The 22,920-nt window shown below is 39.9% G+C and overlaps 1 protein-coding gene across 1 annotated transcript in view; it reads left to right on the forward strand.

The window, feature by feature from the left end:
* The window catches only part of Nbn (nibrin), a 36,779-nt gene extending 16,488 nt beyond the window's left edge, over positions 1–20,291 (forward strand). Inside the window, exons 9-16 of the mRNA XM_036177678.1 lie at positions 5,026–5,155; positions 7,888–8,160; positions 9,401–9,842; positions 11,600–11,671; positions 13,702–13,854; positions 15,799–15,912; positions 19,243–19,292; positions 20,124–20,291. Of these exons, the coding sequence (XP_036033571.1) occupies positions 5,026–5,155; positions 7,888–8,160; positions 9,401–9,842; positions 11,600–11,671; positions 13,702–13,854; positions 15,799–15,912; positions 19,243–19,292; positions 20,124–20,151 (1,262 nt within the window). The 3' untranslated portion in view covers positions 20,152–20,291. The remainder of the gene's footprint in view (positions 1–5,025; positions 5,156–7,887; positions 8,161–9,400; positions 9,843–11,599; positions 11,672–13,701; positions 13,855–15,798; positions 15,913–19,242; positions 19,293–20,123) is intronic.
* The last annotated feature ends 2,629 nt before the right edge of the window (positions 20,292–22,920 follow it).

Here is a 22,920-nt window from a genome sequence, read left to right on the forward strand (position 1 = left end):
ATTCAGACTGTGAACAAGCACAGCACACACTACGGTTCAGGACAGCTAAGTACAGAGCTGACCAGGCTGTGTGACCCTACCTGGAAGTGTGCTGGCTTGGCCTGTCTTCAGAGAAGGTTCACTGAGGACATGGCATTCGAGTCTCCTGCAGCCTGACCTGCTAGGCAAGGCGGTGATGTGGGGATCTGACAGAGTTCCAGGCAAAAGGATCAGATAGCTCTTGTGTAGCAAATAGATTTTAGGGGTTCAGAATGAAAGTGCAGACTTCAGTAGAAAACTGTTGTGGCACCACTCAGAGGGGGCCGCTAGTATTCCTTTGGTGTCCACAGGTTCCACCAAATTACCAATCCAGTCAAAATTATTCAGTCAAAGATACTTAGAATGGAGGCAGGGAATCATAAATTCAAGGCCAACTTAGGGCACTTATGAATTCCAGGCCAGTCTAGACTATCTAGCAAGACCTCAGTTTTAAAAAATAAAATAAAGAACCAGGAGGTTTTATGTCTATATGTATCAGCTTCTTTTTCCTGACATTAGTCTGCAATAAATGGGACAGTAATTGACTTAGCATTTTCAGTGTAAGTAATCAGGATCTGATACATCGGTACTGTGCCATTTCTAACAGAAGGGACTTGAGCACCTTGTATTTAGTATCTGTTGTGAGGAACAGTGTCTTGGAATACTGGACACCTAGGGATTACTGTATGTTCCCATACTCGGTTTGGAAATAAGTTGATTCGTTTATAATTATTATTTTTGTCTTTAAAGAGTTTTTGCTTTTATTTTTAAGATTATAATATAATTACGTCATGTTTGTCTTCCCTTTCTCCCTCTAAACCCTCCCTTATACTCCTCTTTGCAGTCTTTCAAATTCATGGCCTCTTTTTTCATTAATTGTTACATGCATATATTTCTAAATATAACCTGTTCAATCTAGTAATGTTACTTGTGTGGTTTCAGGGCTGACCACTTGGTTCCGGATAACCAATTGTGTGTTTCCCTAGGGAAGACTGCCTCTCCCACCCTCAGCATTCCTTGGTTGCCTGTAGTTCTGTGTGTAGGATGGAGGCCTCATGGCCTTCTCCTGACCACAGCAGCCTGTCTGGTGTTGCCCTTATCAGCTCATGTGTAGGCAGTCACGTTGGTGAGACTTCACAGGTGCAGCTTCTTCTATCACTAGGAGACACAATCTCACAGCAGACTCCTTGGTCGTCTGGCTCTGCCACAGTCCTTCCTCTTCTGTGATGCTCCTTGAGCCTCGGTGCAGGGGTTGCTTAGATGTTTCCCTGGGGACAGGGTACTTTAGAAAGCTTGCCATTTATTTTTCCTGATAGCTTTTCTTTGCCTCCTTTCATGAGCAGTTATTGGACTTTCATATTCCTCACATACACTTGTGGCTTCATTTACAATGTAGCCTACTAAACAATACCCGTGAAATTGGGCGCTATAATTTAATGTGTTTTGCAACCTCAGTCTAAATGGATAGGAAGTATTTTAAATTAGAGTTTGGAAGGAGTGAGCCACTAAGTACTTAAAGACCAGGAAGGAATCAATTAGGTGTATAGACTATCAATAATACTGATTAGTAATGAATTACTGTTGCCCATTGCAATAATAGAAGCTAAAATAAGAATTTTACATGCATCATTACATTTAATTTGAAACAAAAGTCTGTTTTACTATAAGAGGTTTTATACATTGTACAGGTGAGGGACTGATGTGTAGAGAAGTTAGCACATGAACCCCAGTTCACAAACCAGACAATCCATTCAGACCGATTCTTAGCTCACAGCTGTTGAGCACTGCACTGCACTGCTTGATTTCAGATGTGTTAGTAAAGTATGTTTGTTTCCTCTCCCACTAAGTAAGCTTCACGAACATACGGTTTGAAGTGCTTGGGAAGTTTTAAATATGTCACCTAACTTCTTTTGCTGGAGTTGTGTTCTGATTAATATTTTCCCAAAGTTTATGACTAAAATGCCCAGAGTTTACCCTTAGATTAGAAGCTAGAAATTAGCTGGACAGTGATGGCACATGCCTTTAATCCCAGCACTCGGGAGGCAGAGTCAGGCGGATCTCTGTGAGTTTGAGGCCAGCCTGGGCAACCAAGTGAGTTCCAGGAAAGGCGCAAAGCTACAGAGAAACTCTGTCTTAAAAAACTGATATAGATACTTAAATATCACCACATTTTTGGAGAGACTGTCCCATCCGATCTGTTGGAGATCTGGGAGCCGGAGAGATGGCTCAGTGGTTAAGAACACTTGCTGCTCCTCCAAAGCATCCAAGTTCAATTCCCAGCACCCACATGGCAGCTCATACCTGTCTGTAACTCCAGTTCCAGGGCATCCGACACTCACGCAGACACACATACAGGCCAAATACTAATGCACATAAAATAAAAAATAAAATTTAAAAATAAATCTGGGGAGCTGGAGAGATGGCTCAGAGGTTAAGAGCACTGGCTGTTCTTCCTGAGTTCAATTCCCAGCAACCACATGGTGGCTCACAGCCATCTGTAATGAGATCTGGTGCCCTCTTCTGGCCTGCAGGCATACATACAGACAGAACACTGTATATATAATAAATAAATAAACCTTTAAAAAATAAAAATCTGCCCAACTTTTTAGAAATAGCATGTGCTGTTTGTTTTGTTGTTATTTTTGGGATGGGAACCAAATTTAACAATAATTTAAGACATAAACAATAAGCATGAAAACAGAGCTGCATCTAAGTCTATAGCCTCTCCTATCCTAGCCCCCGTTTGTGGCATCTGTCTTCTGTTTCTGTTTGGAACACAGAACTATATGTACACTGCAGAAACAGTTTTTACTGTAAATTTGAATTCTTTAGTTCCCAGTATCCTGGGAAGTGGCCGAGGCATTGGGTGTTCTGATTGGTTGTAAGCTTGCGTTTCTATACCGACCTCGAGAGGCCCAGGATTTGAATGTGTGGGAAGAACTGGGCTAGAGAACCAGTGTGTGGAGACTCGGACTGCAGGCTCCAGTCAGCCTTGATTTTCCTCTCTGTGTCATCGCATTGCTGCTCAGATGGCATTGCTCAGACCAGCTCCCCCCAGCCATGCTGCTGCTGTGGCTCTGCTCCTTCCTGTCTAAAGCCACTTCCCTTTTGAGGGCTGCCATGGCTCCTGGTGATGGTTCCCCTACCAGACTCTTCACTATGGTCCGTGCTTCACTGCCTGTATGGCATCACCATCCTTTCTGGAAACTTGTATTCACCACTCCTTGTGAATGGAACCCTTTGTCTAAACTAAGGCTGGCTCCTTGATAGTAGCTGCAGCATCTCTCCTTCAGTTCTTACCACTTCCTGATGCCTCTACAAAATACTTAATGCCTTTTCCAGTTTTAGCTCTACACTTCCTAACGTGTCACCCTTAGCTCCTGTAATGCCAGGGCTACCTGTCAACTCAAACTCCTTCCACCTGCCCCTCTCACGGAGCTTCCCGAGTTGTCTTCGTCTTTTAACTTTCATACAAGTTACACATAATCACTTCACTGGGTTTTGTTTTTCTCCAGCTACAGAGTCTATTCGGTTAACTAAGTGCTTGCGTGCCTCTTTAACCCAGAGCATGGTTATTAGCTCGTATCAGGTTTGTACCCCCTGACAGCAGCAAATGATTTGTCTAACTGAGTTAGGTTACTAGTTCACAAAGTCATCTGGGCAGTGTGTACCAACAAGCCTTTTTCATCCACTGTTGGTGTGTGAAAAGGCCTCAGAGGCCACTGAATCTCTGGATTGAGAAAGCAAGAGGTAGAGCTGGCACTGTAGCTCAGAGGTTGCGTGCTTGCCTAGCATGTGTAAGGTACTGGCCTCCACCCTCAGAAACAATGAGTAAATAAATAGACGTTATAAAAGCTGGCAAGTAAACATAACAAGTATCCTGCAGTAGAAAAAGAAGAGTAAATAAAAACTAAACATGAATAAACCAGAAGCTTTATTTAGTAATGGTATTAAGTATTATTAGTGTTGGTTCATTCATTTTAGCAGTTGTATTATGCTGTGACCCTTTAATACAGTTCCCCATGTAATGGTGACACACAAGATTATTTTCATTGCTACTGAATAACTGCAATTTTACTGCTGTTATGAGTCATAATATAAATATCTGATATGTGACCCCTGCAAAAGGGTCATTCGACCCCCAAAGGGTTGTGACCCACTGCATTATATAAATATAAGATGCTAATAATAAGGGATACTGGATATGTGAGAAACCTCTGAACTAATGGCTCAGCTTTTCTATAAATCTAAAGCTTATTAAGATTAAAGCTCATCATAAGTTTTTTTTTTTTTTTTTTTTTTTTTTTTTTTTTTTTTTTAAGAAGCCACCAAATAAGGTGCTGAAATTGTAGCATTTCAAAGACAGAGGCCAGAGGAACAGGAATTCAAAGCTAGCTTTAGCTACATACTAAGTTCAAGGCCAGCATGGGCTTTATGAGACCCTGTCTCCAAGGGGAGGGAGCGGGGCAGAGGTCAAAGCCGAGAAAACTGGAGATTTTAAAACTATCAGGGCCAAACTGGTCCTGCATTTGGCTTTTGTCTGGCAGATGAGGCTTTCTCTAGTGCATGATTTCATACAGAAAGCAGGTCGTGGAGGAGAATCAAGTGTGCACTCTACACAGGCCCTCTTCCCTCTGCACATCCCAGATAGACCTGGTATGGCTCCCATTTCAATGGTTTCATGCCAGTAGTGCTGGAGTCTCCTTCCTTCCCCTTCTCTTTTTCTCTTTGTATTCATGAGTTTGTTTCTTAATTAGTAAATGTCTGTCAGTGATTGTTTATATACCTATGATCGTGTTAACCACTAGAAGGAAAGAAGTGAGTATGCCGGATGAGCAGGATAAGGCGAACAGTGACACAGGCCTACTGGCTTCTCTGTTTTCCTATTGCTGTCCATATATCAGTTGATTTTGCCCAAAAACAAACAGCTTGCGGATTTTATAATTGTTTCCATGTAATATGTAATGACTGTGACTTTCTTTTTCTTTCTACTTGCATAATGTACAGAGTTAAAAACAACAACTCCAGGACCAAGCCTTTCCCAAGGTTTGTCAGTCAATGGAAAAATAATGCCAAGTGCTCCGGTGAATATGACAGCATATGTAGCCGACACGGAATCAGAGCCAGCAGATACATGGTAAAATACCTTTGCTATCATGTTGTTGTTATTTTACCAATTAATAGCATATTTAAGAAAAATTTACTCCCTTTCAAGTCATCATTTTGGAGATAAAGCATGAGAGAAGGGAATACCAGAGAGAATGATACGCACACATTCCTCAATACATAAACAACAACCTGCTCTGTATAATGTTACTTGTATGTACGTTTTCAGAGCTGACCATTAGTATTGGTTAACCATTGGTGTGCTCTTCCCTGGGAAGATTTTCTCCACTCAGCATTCCGTAGTTGCCTGTAGTTCTTTCAGCTAGGAAATCCTAATGGAACTGTGAGCTGTTGGTCTGTGTTACAATTATGTAACTCTGCTGTTGTAGAGTAAAAGTCACTATAGACAGCATATGGCTGAGTATGGTGGTGTAGCAGACCTGATTTAGTCTGCAAACTGTTCTCACTGCTTTAGGGTAATTTTTATTATTCCTTCAAATGTATTTGAAAGAGAAAGAATTTGTGATTGATGAAATAAATTTGAAATATAGTAGCCCCTACTTATATGTACTTTTAATTACCCTTAGTAAACCATTGTCTAAAAATATTGAATGGAATCACTGAAATTAGAAATTCCTAAGTTTTAACTTATGCTTCTGAATAGCATGATAAAGTGTCTTAGCACAGAGGTTCTCAACATTCCTAATGCTGGGACCCTTTGATACAGTTCCTTGTGTGTGTGACCCCCAACCATAAAATTATTTTCATTGCTTCTTTATAACTGTAATTTTGCTACTGTTACGAATTGTAATGTAAATACCTGTTTTCTGGTGGTCTTAGGTGATCCCTGTTAAAGGGTCGTTTGACCCCTGGGTGGAGAACTGGTGCCATGTTCTCTCACCTAGATGTGCACTGTTCCTTTGTTCAGCTAGTCTGTACTATATATGCTGCACCTGCTGTCACTACTAGCTCTTGTGCTTATTGGATTGAGTGTCGTAGTGCTTCAGCGCTTACGTTCATGTAATTTTTACATAGTTGTCTGATGCTATATCACAATGCCGAAACCATTCAGCTCTCTTCATCTTAACCACATAGTGCTTATTTCTGTTGTATCATAAGAAGGATGGGCGTAGTGCAGTAAGATATTTTGGGAGACACCACATTCATGTAACTTTTATTATAGTGTGTTGTAATTCTGTAGTTTTAAAATTTTTGCTTTTTACAAAATTTATCTATTTTTATGTGCACTGACATTTTTGCCTATATGTATGTATGTGTGAGGGTGTCAGAGCCACTGGAATTGGAGTTAGAGACAGTTGTGAGCTGCCATGTGAGCTGCTAGGAACTGAAACTGGGTCCTCTAGAAGAGCAGCCAGTGTTCTTAATTACTGAGTCATCTCTCCAACCTCCATAATTATTGTTTTATTAGTTCTACTATTAATCTCTAATTTATGCCTAATTTATAAACTAATGGCATGTATACATAGAAAAATGTATAGAATTTGACTCTTATCATTGGTTTCAGGACTCATGTATCCCTCATGAATATGGGTATATTATTAAAAATATGATAGTTTGTATAATTGTTATAGATTGTCCACCAGACATCACCATTCAGACACAGCTTATAGCCAACTGAAAGTCTTTTCCAGGCAGCTGGAAAGTATTAAGTATTCCAACCTAAGTGTAGCCCTGAGCATTTAGACCAAGGGGCTTTTAAAGGCAAAAACCACATCCTGGTGTCTTGCTCAGCAGCTGCAGGGGGAGGTTTGCACAAGCAAGCAGTTTAACAAACTAAGATAAGCTGTCTAGGTCATCTTGGCCTCAGGTCCTAGAATTGAGTTGAATAATTTGCCATGGAATTCTTCATCAGGGAGATCAAATTCTAGTTAAACCCAAAATGGCCTCCGCAAGAATACAAGATGGAGGAACATCTGCTCTGTCTTGCCCTGTTACATAATTTGGGAGGTAATGTATTAGGTTAGCCTGGATATCCAAATAGTTAATATTCATCCATACATGTAGTTCTTCAGTGATTTCTCTTATTTGAAGAACTCTGGTTTCTTTTTGTTTTGTTGCTTAACCGAAAGGGTTACCGTTTCATATTGTATGATAGTTCTCAAAGTCTTCTTTTCAATATTACACAAAAGCATTTTCCTATTAAGATGTTTAATAACATTATATTAGATTGTGTTTAACTCTTACTGGGCAGAACTTATAAAAGAAATATCTAATTTTAAGTAGTTACTTGAAAGACAGCTTTATTTGGTGTTCAATCATATTTTACAAAACAATACATGTCTTTAAAATGTTTTTCTAGTAGTCTGGAATTGTAGAGCAGAAACTACCATCTGGTTAGATAGACTCATGCCAGTCTTCCCAGGCTGATTTAAATGCACCATAATAGGAGTTTCCCTGATTTTCTATATTTTACAATAACAAGCTTACATGAAAATAATTTTAAGATAAAAATTATATAAACTATCACCTAGTTTAGTCTCCAGTAGGGTACTAGGTTGAGGTTGTAAGTGTGCTTGGCAGTTATTTCTAGGAGCAAATGCCTAGAGGTGTGTGCTGCCAGGAGGGGAATACCATGTCGTCCTGCAGGCCTTAGGTAGTAGGCGTGCTGCTTTCTTGGAATGGGAAGATATGTTAATTGAATTATTATCTAATCTTCTGAAGTTGTATTTATCAGAAAATTTAGAGAACTTTATTTTTAAATAAAAATTGCTAATTGTTTTCCTTTCCTTCCTTTTCCCACAGTATGTCTTTGAGTGAAAGACCAAAAGAAATAAAAATCTCTGGAATGGAACAAAACTTTAGAAAGCTTTCACAGGAAACTTACAGTATACAGGAGGCCCCCAAATCAAGCTCCAAAACAAATAATGTAGCATCAAATACCCTGGTTAGGGAAAAGATCCCAGACTATCAGCTTTCACCGGTGAACTGCCCTGCTGCTAATAAAAATAAAGATTGGACTTCTCAGAAGCAGCAGAACTCCATCAAAAACTACTTCCAGCCATGCACCAAAAAAAGGTATGTTGTCAATAATTCTTCAACTGTCTCTGAAAGAAATGCTCAGGTAGATGACTGTAGAGTAGTGTTTTCTTTCGCTGGAAAGCTTGTATTTCTGTTTTTAAAGATTATATATATTTTTTTCTCTCTTTCTTCTCTCTCTCTCTGTCTCTGTCTCTCTCTCTCTGTGTGTGTGTGTGTGTGTGTGTGTGTGTGTGTGTGTGTGAGAGAGAGAGAGAGAGAGAGAGAGAGAGAGAGAGAGAGAGACAACGAACTCTATGAAGGTCAGAAGGTAACATGTAGGAGTCAGTTCTCTTTGCACCCTTGGACCGGCTGCAGACTGTCAGGATTAGTGGCCCTCATCAGCTGAGCCATCTCACTGGCCCAGTGGTTTGATTTCTGAGCTCATTGCATCTCCGTTTTGTCCTGTTCTCCTTCACTAGGCCCATTATATAGACTGCACTTTGTTTTTCTGCATCTTTCTCCTACCTTAGCTTTTGTTTTTGGGTGCTGCCTTCTTTAGGAAAGATAGTCAAACCTAAGCTCCAGAGTCATCTTTCTGGTATTTTTTTTTTTTAATAATAGCCTATCTTGCAAGGTCAAAAGAGTAATTTACTTTATTGTAATCCTTAATTATTTCCTCTCTGCTTCCTCAGATCTGTATCTTTCTCTTACCATATGTTTGCAGCCAGCTCTGCACTTAGATCTTTGGCAACCTAGAAAGAGAGTACCACATGTGAGTTGTCTGGACTGTTGTAAAATTTTCATGAACAGAAGTACTTAGTGCTTCCTGAGAGAGCGATATGCTGTTGTATGGAATTCTGTAGTGACACAGCACATAGTATTCAGTTGGTGGTGTCTTCTGGATTTAGCCTGTTTGGCTTAATTTTTTGACACCAGCTTTCATTAACTCATCAGGTTACAGTCCCAGATATAATTTTAATTGCCTATGAATTCCCTACATTGCTAAATAAGCTACTGCCTTCTGCCGGTGGGTTCTGCGTGTTTTCATATATTTCTCTTTCCTTTCACATTGATTTATCAGCTGATTCTACATTAGCAGAGAGGACAAGGCTCTCCATATGCTTTAACCGCAGGTCTATCAATCCTGTCAACAGGGTAGAAAGACTATGAAGCACATACCATTCTAAAGGTTTCATTCCAGTAATACTGTTGCTAGTGAGGAGTAGACTGTGAATGAGTAGTAAATACTGAGAAATTAAACGAAATTCCTCTCTCTGGTTTTTTTTTTAAACCTAAGGGAAAGGGATGAAGAAAATCCAGAAATGTCCTCATCCAAATCATCAAGAATGGAACTGTCTTGTTCTCTTTTAGAACAAACCCAGCCTGCTGCACCCTCACTGTGGAAAAGCAAGGGGCATCCATCTCAGAGTGAGCCTGTGGACAGGGAAGCAGACGCTTCATTTGTGGGTGACACAGACATCGAACCCAGGGGGAAGAGTCCTGCCAGCAGGTCATTTTCCGTGGAAAATTTTAGACCAAGAAAAAGAAAAGAAGTCGATGTGGCCATAGAAGATGAAGTATTAGAAGAGTTACTCAAGAGTGCAGAGCCAGAGCTGAAAGTTCAAGTGAAAGTTGAAAAGCAAGAGGCAGACGTCGGCATCAGAAAGAAGCCAAGGATGGACGTAGGAAGGAATAGTCACCTTAGTGCTGACACAGTGCCAGAGAGCAACGGAATAACTGTAAGTAACAGGTTATGAGACGAGAGCTCGTGTACCCCAGGCTGATCTCAAGTGAGATGCACAACCAAGGATGGTCTTCAAGTCCTGCCTTCACATCCTGAGAGCTGAGATTACAGTCCAGATTTTATACAGCCTCTGCTTCTTTACCTCCATTTGTCCCGGATTGGCCCACTGCACACAGAAGGCTTTGTTCTTTGCCTTTACTTCATAGTCCTCAGTACCTACTTCCGTTACACATTCGTTCAGACTTCCTGTCACTCACATCATTAGAATCCAGATAGAAAAAGACAAGAGTTGAGTACCATGTACCATGGACATCACTAAAATAGTGTTTTGTAAAGCAGCAAAAGCCTTTCATTTAATATTTAAGGGTTTTGTGATAATGATATCAGAAAATATAATTATTTTACTGTGGTATATGATTTTATAGCATAATTCTTATTTTGCTTTTTTTAAACTTAGGACAAATTGATATAAGCAAGGGTGCAGTGAAACCACTGACCTGACCACCCTGTAGTGGGGAAAGATTCTTATTGTAGATGTGAGTGAGAGAGTAACCAAAGGCATTTGTGGGAGTTCCAAGTAGCCATGGTTCCCTCTCTGGAGCAGAGTGGAGCCCAGCAGATAAGGATATCCTTCTGAAACAGAGAGAAACTGGGGAGAGGGAAGCCTGTAAACTTGGGCATTTAGGGTAGAGGGAAAGATGTGAAAAGCCAGGAGGCTAGTGTAGGGCCTTTGGTATGCATAGCAGATACAAGTTAATAGAGACCAGAGGAAGCTGGGGGATAGCATGGGCTTTGGTATGCACCAGATGCCCGTTTGCCTGACTCCAGGAGGAAGAGGTATGAGACTTGGCAGAAAGAAAGCCGTTCCACGTGCTCCTGAGCAGTGCTGCCTACGAATACTGTAGCCCAGCCTCAGTGAGCCTACACTTTATCCTGAGATATCACGGCCTCGGTCGGAGTAGACGGTGGTATTGGGGTTCCCTTTGGATATAACAATGACATTATAAATGAAAAAATATAATGTAGGAGTTAAGAGAGAGTAAACAACAATTAGGATCAAATAAATAGATCACTATATTCTAGTACTAATTTGTTTTTAGTAAGAATCTTTTCAAAGAAGTTTTGGTTTTCATTGTACAGTATTAAAGACACTTTATTTTTCCAACACTCAGGAGTCAGAGGCAAGCAGATCTCTGTGAGTTTGAGGCCAGCCGGGTCTACATAGTAAGTTGCTAGCCAGCCAGGGCTGTTCCCTGACTCAAAACAAACAAAAAACCTTTTTATTTTAGGTAATTGCTGATTCTCTTTATATGAAAGAAGTAGTATAGAGAGGATCCATGTGCCCTTCAATTGATTTTCCTAATTCCTTAGACAGCTTGATACCATGTAGTGTCAAATCTAGGAATGGTTAACCAGCCGTACTCAGTTTGAGATTATTCTTCATTTGATTTTCTTAAGCCAGTTTGAGAATTCACCTTTGTAAATGCGTATAAAGGAAGGTGGACCAGCAGTTATTGATGTTCTGCCACCCAGGCAGAAAGAGCACCCTCTCTATAAAATCTTGTTTTTGCAACATAGATCAACTGTTAATGCAATTGTCTGACTGTGATTTTATAACTATGTTGTGTTCACATTTCATTGGATATTCTCTAAGTATATAACGTATGTACTTCCAGGGACACAGTATGATTGTGTGTAAGGCTTTTTAAAAGATTACTCATAACCCCTATGAACAGTGTTTTCTCTTTTTAGCAAGAAGATGAAACAGGAAAGAAAGTTGAACTAAAGAGAGAGCTGCTGTGGTCAGCAAAAGATGAAGCAGCTGTAAGGAAATTCCTATTTTATTCTCACAAATGTTTGACTTAAAAGGATTATCATCATACAGATTTCTGTCAGGTTCCAGTCTTACTAAATATTTCCCCGTATGATTCTGGTCCATTATTTTTTTTTTACCTCTTCTAGAAATAGGTTGTGTTATGGCCATGAGACAGTAAAGAGTATAGAGAACCTTAGGCTTAACTCTTCTCCATGCTGCATGGATTGCAATCTTGAGCAAATCCTTTTTGTAAGGATTTTTTTAAGAGAGTCATTTGTTTATAAAACGACTCAAGTTTTTCCAGTGGGGTTGTTGTTATATCAAATACGGTAATGGATGTGTGATACCTGTAAATTCCAAAAGAATCAGGCCAGTTTTACCTAAGGTTCTGATTACATTCCATTATTGTCAGATGAGCCTTTTTGGGTAGCTTTTTTTTTGTTCTTCCTGTCTGCACTTAACTTACATATACATTATATAGTTCATCAATTAAAAATGAATAGCTGGGTGTAGTCTTCGCCTTTAACCCTAGCACTAGTAAGGCAGCGGTGGACTCTGAATTCTAAGTAAGCCTGGTCTATATAGCAAGTTTCAGGTTAGCCAGGACTATATAGTGAGACCCTTTCTCAAGAAAAGAAAAAAAGAACTAGGTTCTGTCTTGATGTGCAAGTATTGGGCTGGATTAGATTAGAAGCAACAGGAATTGCAGAGCTAGGCTGTGAATCTTAAGTCATAGTCATAACTAGGCTCAAACATCCTTATTAATCAAAATCAAAATACTACAACCAGTACATTTTTGCCAGTGAGAAATAAGTTTATTTCTGTTGCATAAAAAACCGTGTTTCAAGATTCAAGGAACTCTTGAAAGCACTTTCTGTTCATGGTAGTGTTTCCCTGTAAAAAGTTTGTGAGATTCCTGAAGGAGTGGTCGTCAGTTGGCAAGAACATGGAGGGTAAGGCAGAACTTCATATCTCAGTGCTTTTCAGCTTTGGAAGTGTTGATCGTTTGGTGTGCAATTAGATGTAGAGGATTGGGACTTTTCTGACTGTCAGTCACAGCCTAAGTAGTGCAGCTTGGGGTGTACCTCACTGGTTTGCTGCACACACTTCTCAGATGCCGTGGTTTCACTAGGAATTAAAAAGCTGTACTGGGTCAGGCCAGCAGCAGACAACCAGTGACCATGACCTTTTTTGGGTGCAAGTTTGACTTTAGTGAATGCTGGGCTCTGGAGATTCTCAGTCCATCCAGTGAAATAATCATCACTGATTGTTGTGTACAGTACACTTCTTGTACCGTATCACAATCTGAGTGAGAAATGGCTTGTTACATAGAATAAGAGAGGATGATATTCATATTATTATTGGTCAGCTCCCTAGGCACACAGTTACAGAGCTTTTCTACCTTTCCAATTTGCTTTAGATGCTGAACAATAGTTGAACGGTCCATATTGAATTCTTCAACTTTTCTTATAGTTGTAAGATTTCCATCAATGATTGCTCTCAGTTGGCCATGTTCTCTGATGGCTGGCCACTACACTCCTCTTGTTCAAGGCTTTTGCCTCTTTTGCTAAGCCTTTTGAACCATCACTGCATTATTTGTTCATTAACAGTTCTTGGGTCAGGTATGTTGTATGATGTCTCTGCTGCTTTACGAGCTATTTTGAACTCAGCAGACTCAGATTTGCTTTTTGTCTAGCATCATTTTTGTAGTACAAAGGAAATATAAGCAGAAAGTAATAAGTCATTAGAAAAAACATGAAGCAGGAAATGTACGTTACAATTCTGTCTTCTGTAACCACATTTGTTAATAATGTATTCCAGTATCAAGCAGCAGATTTTAACAGTGCAGACCTGCACTTATTACCAATGTAATAGTAGTAAATGACATAAGCGAGAGGCTCACTGAAGAGATTGTTAGCTCAGGTGCCAGCAGCAGCTCTGTCTTCCTTTGGGTACTTGGGCTTTTCCTGTAGATCTCTCATGACAAGTTGTTTCCCTCTCCTGCTGCTCCCTACCTGACTGTGTAACCCCACTTAAGAAGAGTGATGAACTTCCAGACAGCAGTGAGGAGCTTCCCAGAAGAGTGCTGCTGACTGAATTTAGGTCCCTGGTGGTTAGTAACTCCGCTTCCAGAAGTCTGGGCCTGCTGAACGACTGTGGTCAACTGAAGAATTTCAAGAAATTCAAGAAGGTAGGTGTCTTCATTGACTGTGTCTCAAGAGGGCTGTTCAGGTTATTGTCAGAAACACAACACTGGCACCAAATACAAACAAAAGAAGAAGTGACTGTTTGGGTTTCTCCTTGCATTTGAAATTAAGTTCTTGTTTACCATGTGTATGTGGAGGTTAGAGGACAGCTAGCAGGAGTCAGTTCCTTCCTTCCACAGGGTAGGTTCTGGGATTGAGCTCTGACTGTCAGGCTCGATGGCTAGTGCCTCTACCCACTGGACCATCCTACCAGCCCCTAAAAGCAGGATTTTGAAGACCTGTGCTATTTCTTCTGTTTCAGACAGTTAAGAAAAAAATTGCTCAGAAACAACACAAACTACTAGTAAACACAGAGCATTTAAAAATGTATTTAGTGATTACATAGTTCTGAGGTTGCTATTTTCCCCAACTTTAGAATTAATTAGGTTCTCTAACAACAGGGTCTTCCTGGTTATAATATTGATCTGTGACTTCCTGAAAGAATTCTTCAACTCGGGACTTTACGAAGATAAGGAAGTTATTTAAATAGTCAAACTCAGTAGTGAAATTATAGGCATTTTTATTGTTGGTGTAATACATATGGAACTGTGTATTCTACTACCATCAACCAAATATATGTATGCTGTATTTACATTATTTCCCTTCCCGTACTTCCTCCATCTCCTCCCATATGTCCCCACTCCTTTTCATTTTCATAGCCTCTTTTTCTTTCTTTGTTATTGTTAAACACACACAAACTAATATATAAACACAACCTATTGAGTCCATTAAGTGGCACCTCTACCAGGTACTATGAAAGTTAGTTTTCAGAAAGGAGGCTTCCAGGCCAAATCCAGCTTGATTCTTCCAACTCTTGTGTGTGGAATGCATGGTGTCTTCAGCAAGAGGGACTTAGCCTCAGCATCCAGGAGGCAACCAAGGGCAGTGGCAGTAGCCTATATTATTTCAGGAGTTGCTTGGCCTCCTCTGACCAGTAACTCATAGGGAGATTCTTATGCCTGGCACTGGGGGTTTTGTTAAAGTTTGGCTCTTGGGGAGGACATTTTCACTAATGAAGTGTGACTTCGTTAAAAAGTACACACTCACACATACATGTTACACCTGGAATTTCTGATCATCCTGTCACCACCTCCTGAGTATTGGGATATAGGTGTGCCCCACCATGTCCAGTGCTGGCCTCAAACTCAGGGCTTCACCCATACAGGGCGGCCACTCTGCCAGCTGAACTGTGCCTCCAGCACTGTTACATGTTATAGTTTAAAACATTTGGTTTGTGTTTGCTTATTTATTTTGCGTGTAAAGGTATCCACATGCCACAGCACGTGTTGTCTGGAGGTCAGAGGACAAAATGTTAGCGTTGTGTGTCTCTTTTTCCACTCTGTGAGTCATGAGAATTGAACCCAGGCTTTCAGGCTTGGTGGCAGGCACCCTTACCCCTGGGGCCAGCCCTCTTTTTGCTTTTTGAGTTAGAGTCTTACATGAAGTATGAGCTGGCCTGGAACTCATTATGTACCCAGGCTTGCTTTGGATTTTGTAATCTTCCTGCCTCGGCCTCTCAAGTGCTGGGATTATAGGTTAAACTTCGAAAATCTTAGAATAAGATACAGTGTTTTAAACTGTAGTTTGTTTTCCTTGAGTTGCATTGATTGCTAGATAACAAACTAAAGCGATTTTTAAATGAAACCTACAAACTAAAACTATTAGGTTTTTCTTAGTGTGTAAGTCCTAGCTGCAAATCTAAATCTAGATATAGGAATAGCTGGAAAAGGAAAGGGTGAAAACGGATGGGCTGGCAGGTTTCCGTGTCTTATTTTTACTAATAGAATTTATGCACGACTTACACTGTTTGCATTTTAGGCCTTTTAAGAAATAGCTTATTTTATTTTATTTTATTACTCTGCCTAACCTCACTACTTACTGTTCTCCAGGTGATGTTTCCTGGAGCAGGAAAGCTTCCCCTCATCATTGGAGGATCCGATCTAATAGCTCATCATGCCCGAAAGAACACAGAGTTAGAAGAGTGGCTGAAACATGAAATGGAGGTTCGTAGGAGGCTAGGCCTCACCTTGCAATGGCACCTTAGCCCTTGTGATTGGTTTTGAGTAAAGTCACTTTTCTTTTCAGTGTGGTGGTATGTGTGTAAGTGTAAGAGTGGGTGTGGGTGTGCATGCCTGAGTTGCACATGTGGAGGCCAGGGGTTGATTTCAGAAAGCTTACTGCTATTATCTTCTTTACTTGTGTTTATTTAGTTTTGAGATAGGGTCTCCAGCTGGTGAATCCGCCTGTCTCTGTCCCTACTCCTCAGGTTACCTGTGTGTGCCTCGCTTTTCTGTGGGTCGAGGGCTCTGAACTCAGGTTGTCATATTTTCACAGCACATCTTTTTTTATCCACAGAACCGTCTCCCTAGCCTCAACTAAATTCTTATAAGCAAATTTAAGTGACTTTAGTTCATTCACTTAGGGAAATTAGTTCATTACAGAACATTAAGATTAATCTGTACTTTGGGGATCTAAATAGAGTAATTGTAAATCCTAATATAACAGGAAAAGAAATACTGAAACCACAAAAATGTAAGTAAGAAAGCATGTCACCGAAAGGATGGCTGCCAGGGCATCTGGAAGATCTTCCATGTAGACCCAGGTGGTGGTGCGGGCCTTCCAGCCTGGGAGCCGCCCTCCAGCAGCTCTGAGCCTCTCACTGTTTCCCTGACCATTCTCCTTTCCTATTTTCCCCACAGTTTCTTCCTGGAAGGCCCAGTAACATTTTATCAAGTTTCATTTTTCTTAACTATAATTTTGGTAATTCTTTTAGATTGTCATTCAGTTTACTGTTTGTGTCTTCAACACTAATGTTTATATCCAGCCATGGAGTTTTAATTTGGACTTGGATCTTTCTATGCTGAAGTCTGTTTGGTTTTCCAACTCTTTCTGTGTTCTGCAAATATTTTTGTCAATGATTCCAGTACCCGCAGTGCTTGTTGGTCAGTTTTTTATTTTGTTTTGTTTTGTTTTTTTCATTTTTTCTTACGTGTACAAATGTTTTATGAATACACCTTCTTTTATGGCAGTACATAAAATAATGAAGGTAAAACCTAAAGCCAGAGGTTACCTGTTGAAACAGTGAGTGAATGATAATCCAGTGCTCTTTGTTGAGATGTGAGGCAGTGGCAGAGGGAGCCTCACCACACGCACCCGGTTCATTGCTCGGTGCTTGCTCAGGAGAGGTTAAAATGACATCAATTGCTAAGTGTTTCAGTCTTCTGTTTATTTCACTAGGAGGTAGAGGGGGTGCTCTGTGTGTGCAGGTTTACACTGGCACACTCCTGGTTTGTAGCCACAGCAGTTTGGGCGCTCTGTAAACTATTCTGCATGGCTACAGCACACGTACCTAAATGCACCACATGTCAACATCTACTTTCCTTCTGTAGTCTGTGCTTTTTCTTCTTTTTCAGCCCTTCGACTTAGGCGGTGAACCCACCATGATTTTCATAGTCAGTAGGCTAGTTTGTCAAGTTTCTGTGAATTTTGGATGGTGTATATCAAACATACTCTTTAGCTGGGTGGTGGTGGCCTTTACTCTATGCACTTGGAAGGCAGAGGCAGGCAGATCTCTGTGAGTTCGAGGCCAGCCTGGTCTACAGAGCAAGTTCCAGGACATCTAGAACTACAGAGAAACCCTGTCTTGGGGGAAAAGAAACATTTAGTATTCTTTGTCCTGAAGCTTTGAAATTTTTTAGCAGCTTTTTTAACAATTATTTTATGCATGTTCTGTGTCTTCCCATTTATGTTCTGCTCCTATAGTTGAAAATGTAAAAAGAAAAGATGTGATTTCATTTTGACATTTCACAATATGGATAAAAGAAATCTGTGTAGGATTAAATCTCTACAGGTCACTATTGTACATTTGTTTGTTTGTTTATATTACATTTTATTTGTTTTGCCTGTGTGTATGTGCCCTTGTGTTCTCACACATGTAGCATGCTGCTGTCCTCAAGTATAGGTCAGGATAACTTGAAGTAATTAGTTCTCTGCTTCTTCCATGTGGTCGGTCCGAGGGTCACTCATAGGATACATACATAATAATTATAAGATCCAGAAGTTGGCACGTATTGTCTAAGTTCTGGAGCAAGTAGTTTGGGGTGATTTGTTGCAGGCGATCTATTTAAATAAAGGAAATCCAAAGCCATTGTCAATGAAGTAAAGACTGTTCCTCGGTGTGAAGTGAGCACTAAGTAAATATTGAATAAATTGACCTTGAAAGTGACTAGGTGTGGGAAAAGAGGAATGGGGGTGTCTTTCTTGGCAGAGGGAGAAATTGGAGTAAAAACAGAAGGAATTGTATGTGTAGGAGACAATTCTGTTTGTGGCTCTGTTTTGATTAACAAAACAAGCACACAGTGTCCATGAAGAGACATGGGGTGATTTGAAGAAGCCAGATTTAAGAAGTTTGCATATTTTGAGGGTCAAACTCATGAGTTGTTTTGTCTTTGGTAGATAGAAGTCGTGGAGGCATATTGAATGGCATCTTATAGGATCACACTGGACTTGATAGAGGAGCTTTCATTGGGAGTTTTTCCCTGATCCTAACTTAAGAATGCTTTAGATGCTTGGTGAGGTCTGTTGGAAAGGATTGTAGCCAAAAACTGCTCTGTCCTGATTTAGAAGCAAGAGGAAGGCAGACCTTGTGCTGTAATGCTGCTTTGTTTGAAGAGGACATGGTTATTGCACTTTCAAGCTCACTGTCACTGGAATCTCAGACAATGACTATAACTCAGAGCAAGTTAGACAGAATAGAGTTAATATGGGGTCTCTCTGTAAATCCCCAATTCAAAACTTATTTTGTAGGGGGTGTGTGTGTGTGTGTGTGCGTGTGCGTGTGCGTGTGTGTGTGTGTGTGTGTGTGTGTGTGTGTGTGTGTGTCAGTCAGAGGATAGCCTTTTGGAGTCTGTTCTTTCCCTCTATCATATCTCCTGAGTATTGAACTCAGGGCATCAGGTTTGTTGGCATGCACTCTCACTCACTTGAGTCATCATGCTGTTCCTAAGTCCCCAGTTTCAATGAAGCCCATGTACCATCATCATTTTTGACTCCAGAGCATTGAATTTTCTGCAAAAAAGAATGTTTACTAACTCAGTAAGCTAGCAATGTTCTGTTGGTTGTCTTTGATATTGACTAGACAGTTATTTCATTACAACAGTTTTGCAGTGATCTTAGCATGAAGTTAAAATAGAGGGATCAGCTGAATAGGAGGGCCTCTAGAGGAAAAAACTTCCAAGTGACACCTTGGATATGGAAATCTGGAGGAGGACTGTATGATCAGTAGAACAGGTATTTCACTGAGCAAATGATTCACGTTATGTTAACTCTGACAGGTACAAAGACAGCAAGCGAAAGAAGAGTCTCTTGCTGATGATCTGTTTAGGTAAGATATGACTTTGCTTGAGAAATATACATATAATTCAGTTATGTTCATGCCAGTCAAATATTTGTTTCTTCTGTTCTTAGAAGAAATCTAAAGTCTTCATATAAAGAAGTTTGGTTTGTAACCGATGTATTTCTATTACTTGAGCACATATTGATTGAATTTCATGACTATAGATTTAAGGTTGATTCAGTTTTATCATAAGATATTCAAATTGTACATGGTATCATTGAGGCAAAGGAACGTTCCTAAAGTATTTAGATCATCAATATGTGAGGTTTTTATTACAATAGGATTAAATTTTGAGATCAGACAAATAAGGGTCAAGACTGTTTGAGTTTTAATTTGACAGGTGGATAAAAATGAAAGGTTGAATGATATTCAAAACCGGTTTGTTCGTTTGTTTGCTTCATGGAAGATTTTAGAGGACTTGTTAGGAGTAATTATTATTTAATATATTTTGAACATTTCTAGAAACCCAATAAACATTGTAAATCTCTCAAATACTAATGAAGTCCTGTATCAGGTAGACATTGGCTAATACAGAGTAACATTTTTCCCAACTTCAAGTACAAGATGTCTTGATCTTTTGGTTCCTTCTACGCTTTGTGTGTATGCTGTTGTTTTAATTTTAATGCTCCATATGATTTTGTTAATGATGATGCTTTTACCACATATTCTTTTAAGCAACACCAAGGGATAAATGGAAAGAAAAATGTTCATTGTCCAGCTTTAAGAACAACATTGATACTCTCCAGTGGTTACTAAAGTGAAGCCCTTTAATGGGATCTCGTAATGAAATAGCCTTTAACCCAATTTTTTTCTTTGCAGATATAATCCTAATGTAAAAAGAAGATAATTGAACTTTGGAAAGGAAGCTATAGAAACACACTTCGTAGCAAACATTTACTTCAGGCCAACTGGGGTATGTGAATGTAATACATAGAAATTACAAATGCTTTAAGGCTTCAACTTATTAAATAAAGCAAATAAACTCCACTCTTTTGTGTGGTAATATTGTTTCTGGGGGCTTTGTTATCTTGCCTTTATATATATATTATTTTAATTGTGTTCCTTACTTATTAAGTAATTACAACAGTCATAGTGCCCAAGATTCTGAAACTGCATTAAGGGTAAAGACCAGAGTCCCCTGCTGCTAACTACTTGGTTCCCTGGGTGGGGATATCTCTACATCTCTATCTATGCATATATGGTACTTACTTCCTTTGAATCATTCCTATTCAAATTCCTGTTCATAATATTTTTCAGGAATTACATCTGTAACTACCTTGTTCATTTTCACTTTAGAAGATAATAGACATAGTGGTATAGCTTTTTCTTTTCCATTTTTCTGTAAGCTTCTCTAAACTGATGTGACAAAATGAAATGATTTGAGTGTTGAGAATATCCCCCACAGCTCACTTACTTAGCACAAGAGATTGAGGTAATATGCAGACATCACATGGCTAGATCACTCCAAAGACAGAGATGGACTCATTTTTGGTGGTTTTTCTGAACATAGTGATTCTGTCTTAACTTGTTAAAGATTCAAGTTTGCCTGTCTGTAAAGTTGAGGCAGTGAAGCTGTCTTCTACCTAAAACAGAAAGTGATAAAAGGAAATGGATTTTTTCCAAATATTTTAAGGTAGAGAAGTAGATCTCAACTCTGATTGTATGTTGTACATTATATTCTAGAAAGTATAAGTCTTACAGTTTCTGGTCCATGGAAATTCTGCCTCCCTTAACAATCTTAACTTTTTCAGTTACTACATAGGAGCAATTAAGCAATTTTATATATATGTATTATGTATTTACATGGGTCTATATATATTGTCTTAGGGTTTCTATTGCTCTAAAGACCATGACCACAAAAATTCTTACAAAGGAAAACATTTAATTGGGGTAGCTTACATTTTCAGAGGTTTAGCCCATTATCATCATGATGGGACATGGCATGCAGGCAGACATGGTGCTAGAGAAGTAGCTGAATATCCTACCTCTTCCAAGCCACAGGAAATAGACTGAAACAGTGGGTGGTATCTTGAACATATATGAGACCTCAAAGCCCATCTCCATAGTGACACATTTCCTCTAATAAGACCACACCTACTCCAATAGGCCACACCTAATAATGCCACACCTTTTGGGGACCATTTTCTTTCAAACCTCCACATACATATATATTTGCTAGGTCTTTCTGGAACATTGTAATTTACAATTACATGTAAGCTACTTTCTACCTTTGACCAGACTTCAGAACATACTACTTCATTTTATAGAGACAAGTTATATCATGGGCTTTTGTTTTATTCTCATCCTGTATTACAGTTTCAAATTGTTTGTTTGTGAAATAGTAAGCACATGTCTGAAGTATTGCTCTTCCTCAGCACAGTGAAGGAATAGGCACTAGAGGCTGCTAGTCTTAACTTCAAGGGTTTGTTCCTTTGGTGAGCTGGAGAGATGGCCCGGTGATAGAAAGCAGTTGCTGTGGTGCAGAGAACCCAAGGCTTCATGTGTGCTAGGCCAGCACACTTACCAGCTGAGCTACAGCCTCAATCCATTTGCCTACTGTCTTTGATAGTTTTCTCTAACACACACACACACACACACACACACACACACAAAGTACTCTTTAACCAAAACTTAATGGTCGTCCATAAGGTTACATTTTAACATTTCCATATACTAATAATGTAAATCCCTCAACTTTTGAGTATGATGTAAAGTATGAGTCAGGGGTAGTTTTTCCCCCTATGAATATCAAACACGGTTTATTGGAAGATGTGTCTTTTCTGCATTAAATTTTCTGGGCAACTTTATGAAACAACAGTTGTGATTGATTGTGTTTATCCATTCTTTCATCAGACTACCCTTCCTTGAGTTACTGTAACCGTATGTAAACTTTGAAACCCAGTACTCCTGTTGACATGAATGTGTACATGTTCACAGGTATGTGGAGGCTTGAAGTTAATGTTGAAAATCCTAATCCACCTTATTCACTGAGGTGGGGTCTCTCAAATATATAGCTCACAGATATGGCTAGCCATCTTGTTTCAGGGATTCCTGTCTGCCTGCAGGAGACCTGAACCCCAGTCCTCAATTTGTGAGGCAAGTGCTTTAATCACAGAACCATCTCCCCAGTCCCTGAAACCCAGCACTTCAGTCCTCCTAGCAAGCCAGGAATCTTAGAATTTTAACTGGAATTGTGCTAGAAATCACTTAGAAGAACTGGTACCAGGCAATATTGAAGTGTCCAGCTGGGCGGTGGTGGCGCACGCCTTTAATCACAGCACTCTGGAGACAGAGGCAGGTGGATCTCTGTGAGTTTGAGGCCAGCCTTGGGTACAGAGTGAGTTCCAGGACAGGTGCAAAGCTACACAGAGAAACCCTGTCTCGGGGGGGGGGGGGGGGGGAACGGGACTGGTATCTTTTTTTTCTTTTTTTCTTTCAAGAAAGGGTGTCTGCAGCCTGGCTGTCCCAGAACTCCCTTTGTAGATTAGGCTGGCTTCAGAGATCCACCTGCCTGGGATTAAAGGTGTATGCCCTGGGTGTGTGGAAAGAAGCTAGGGACCCACCCAGTGCCAAATCGGTTGCCATTATGGTGAGCAAATGTATGGAGGGGTACGAG

The sequence above is a fragment of the Onychomys torridus genome, chromosome 2 (assembly GCF_903995425.1).
Source record: "Onychomys torridus chromosome 2, mOncTor1.1, whole genome shotgun sequence".
NCBI classification, from domain to species: Eukaryota; Metazoa; Chordata; class Mammalia; order Rodentia; family Cricetidae; genus Onychomys; species Onychomys torridus.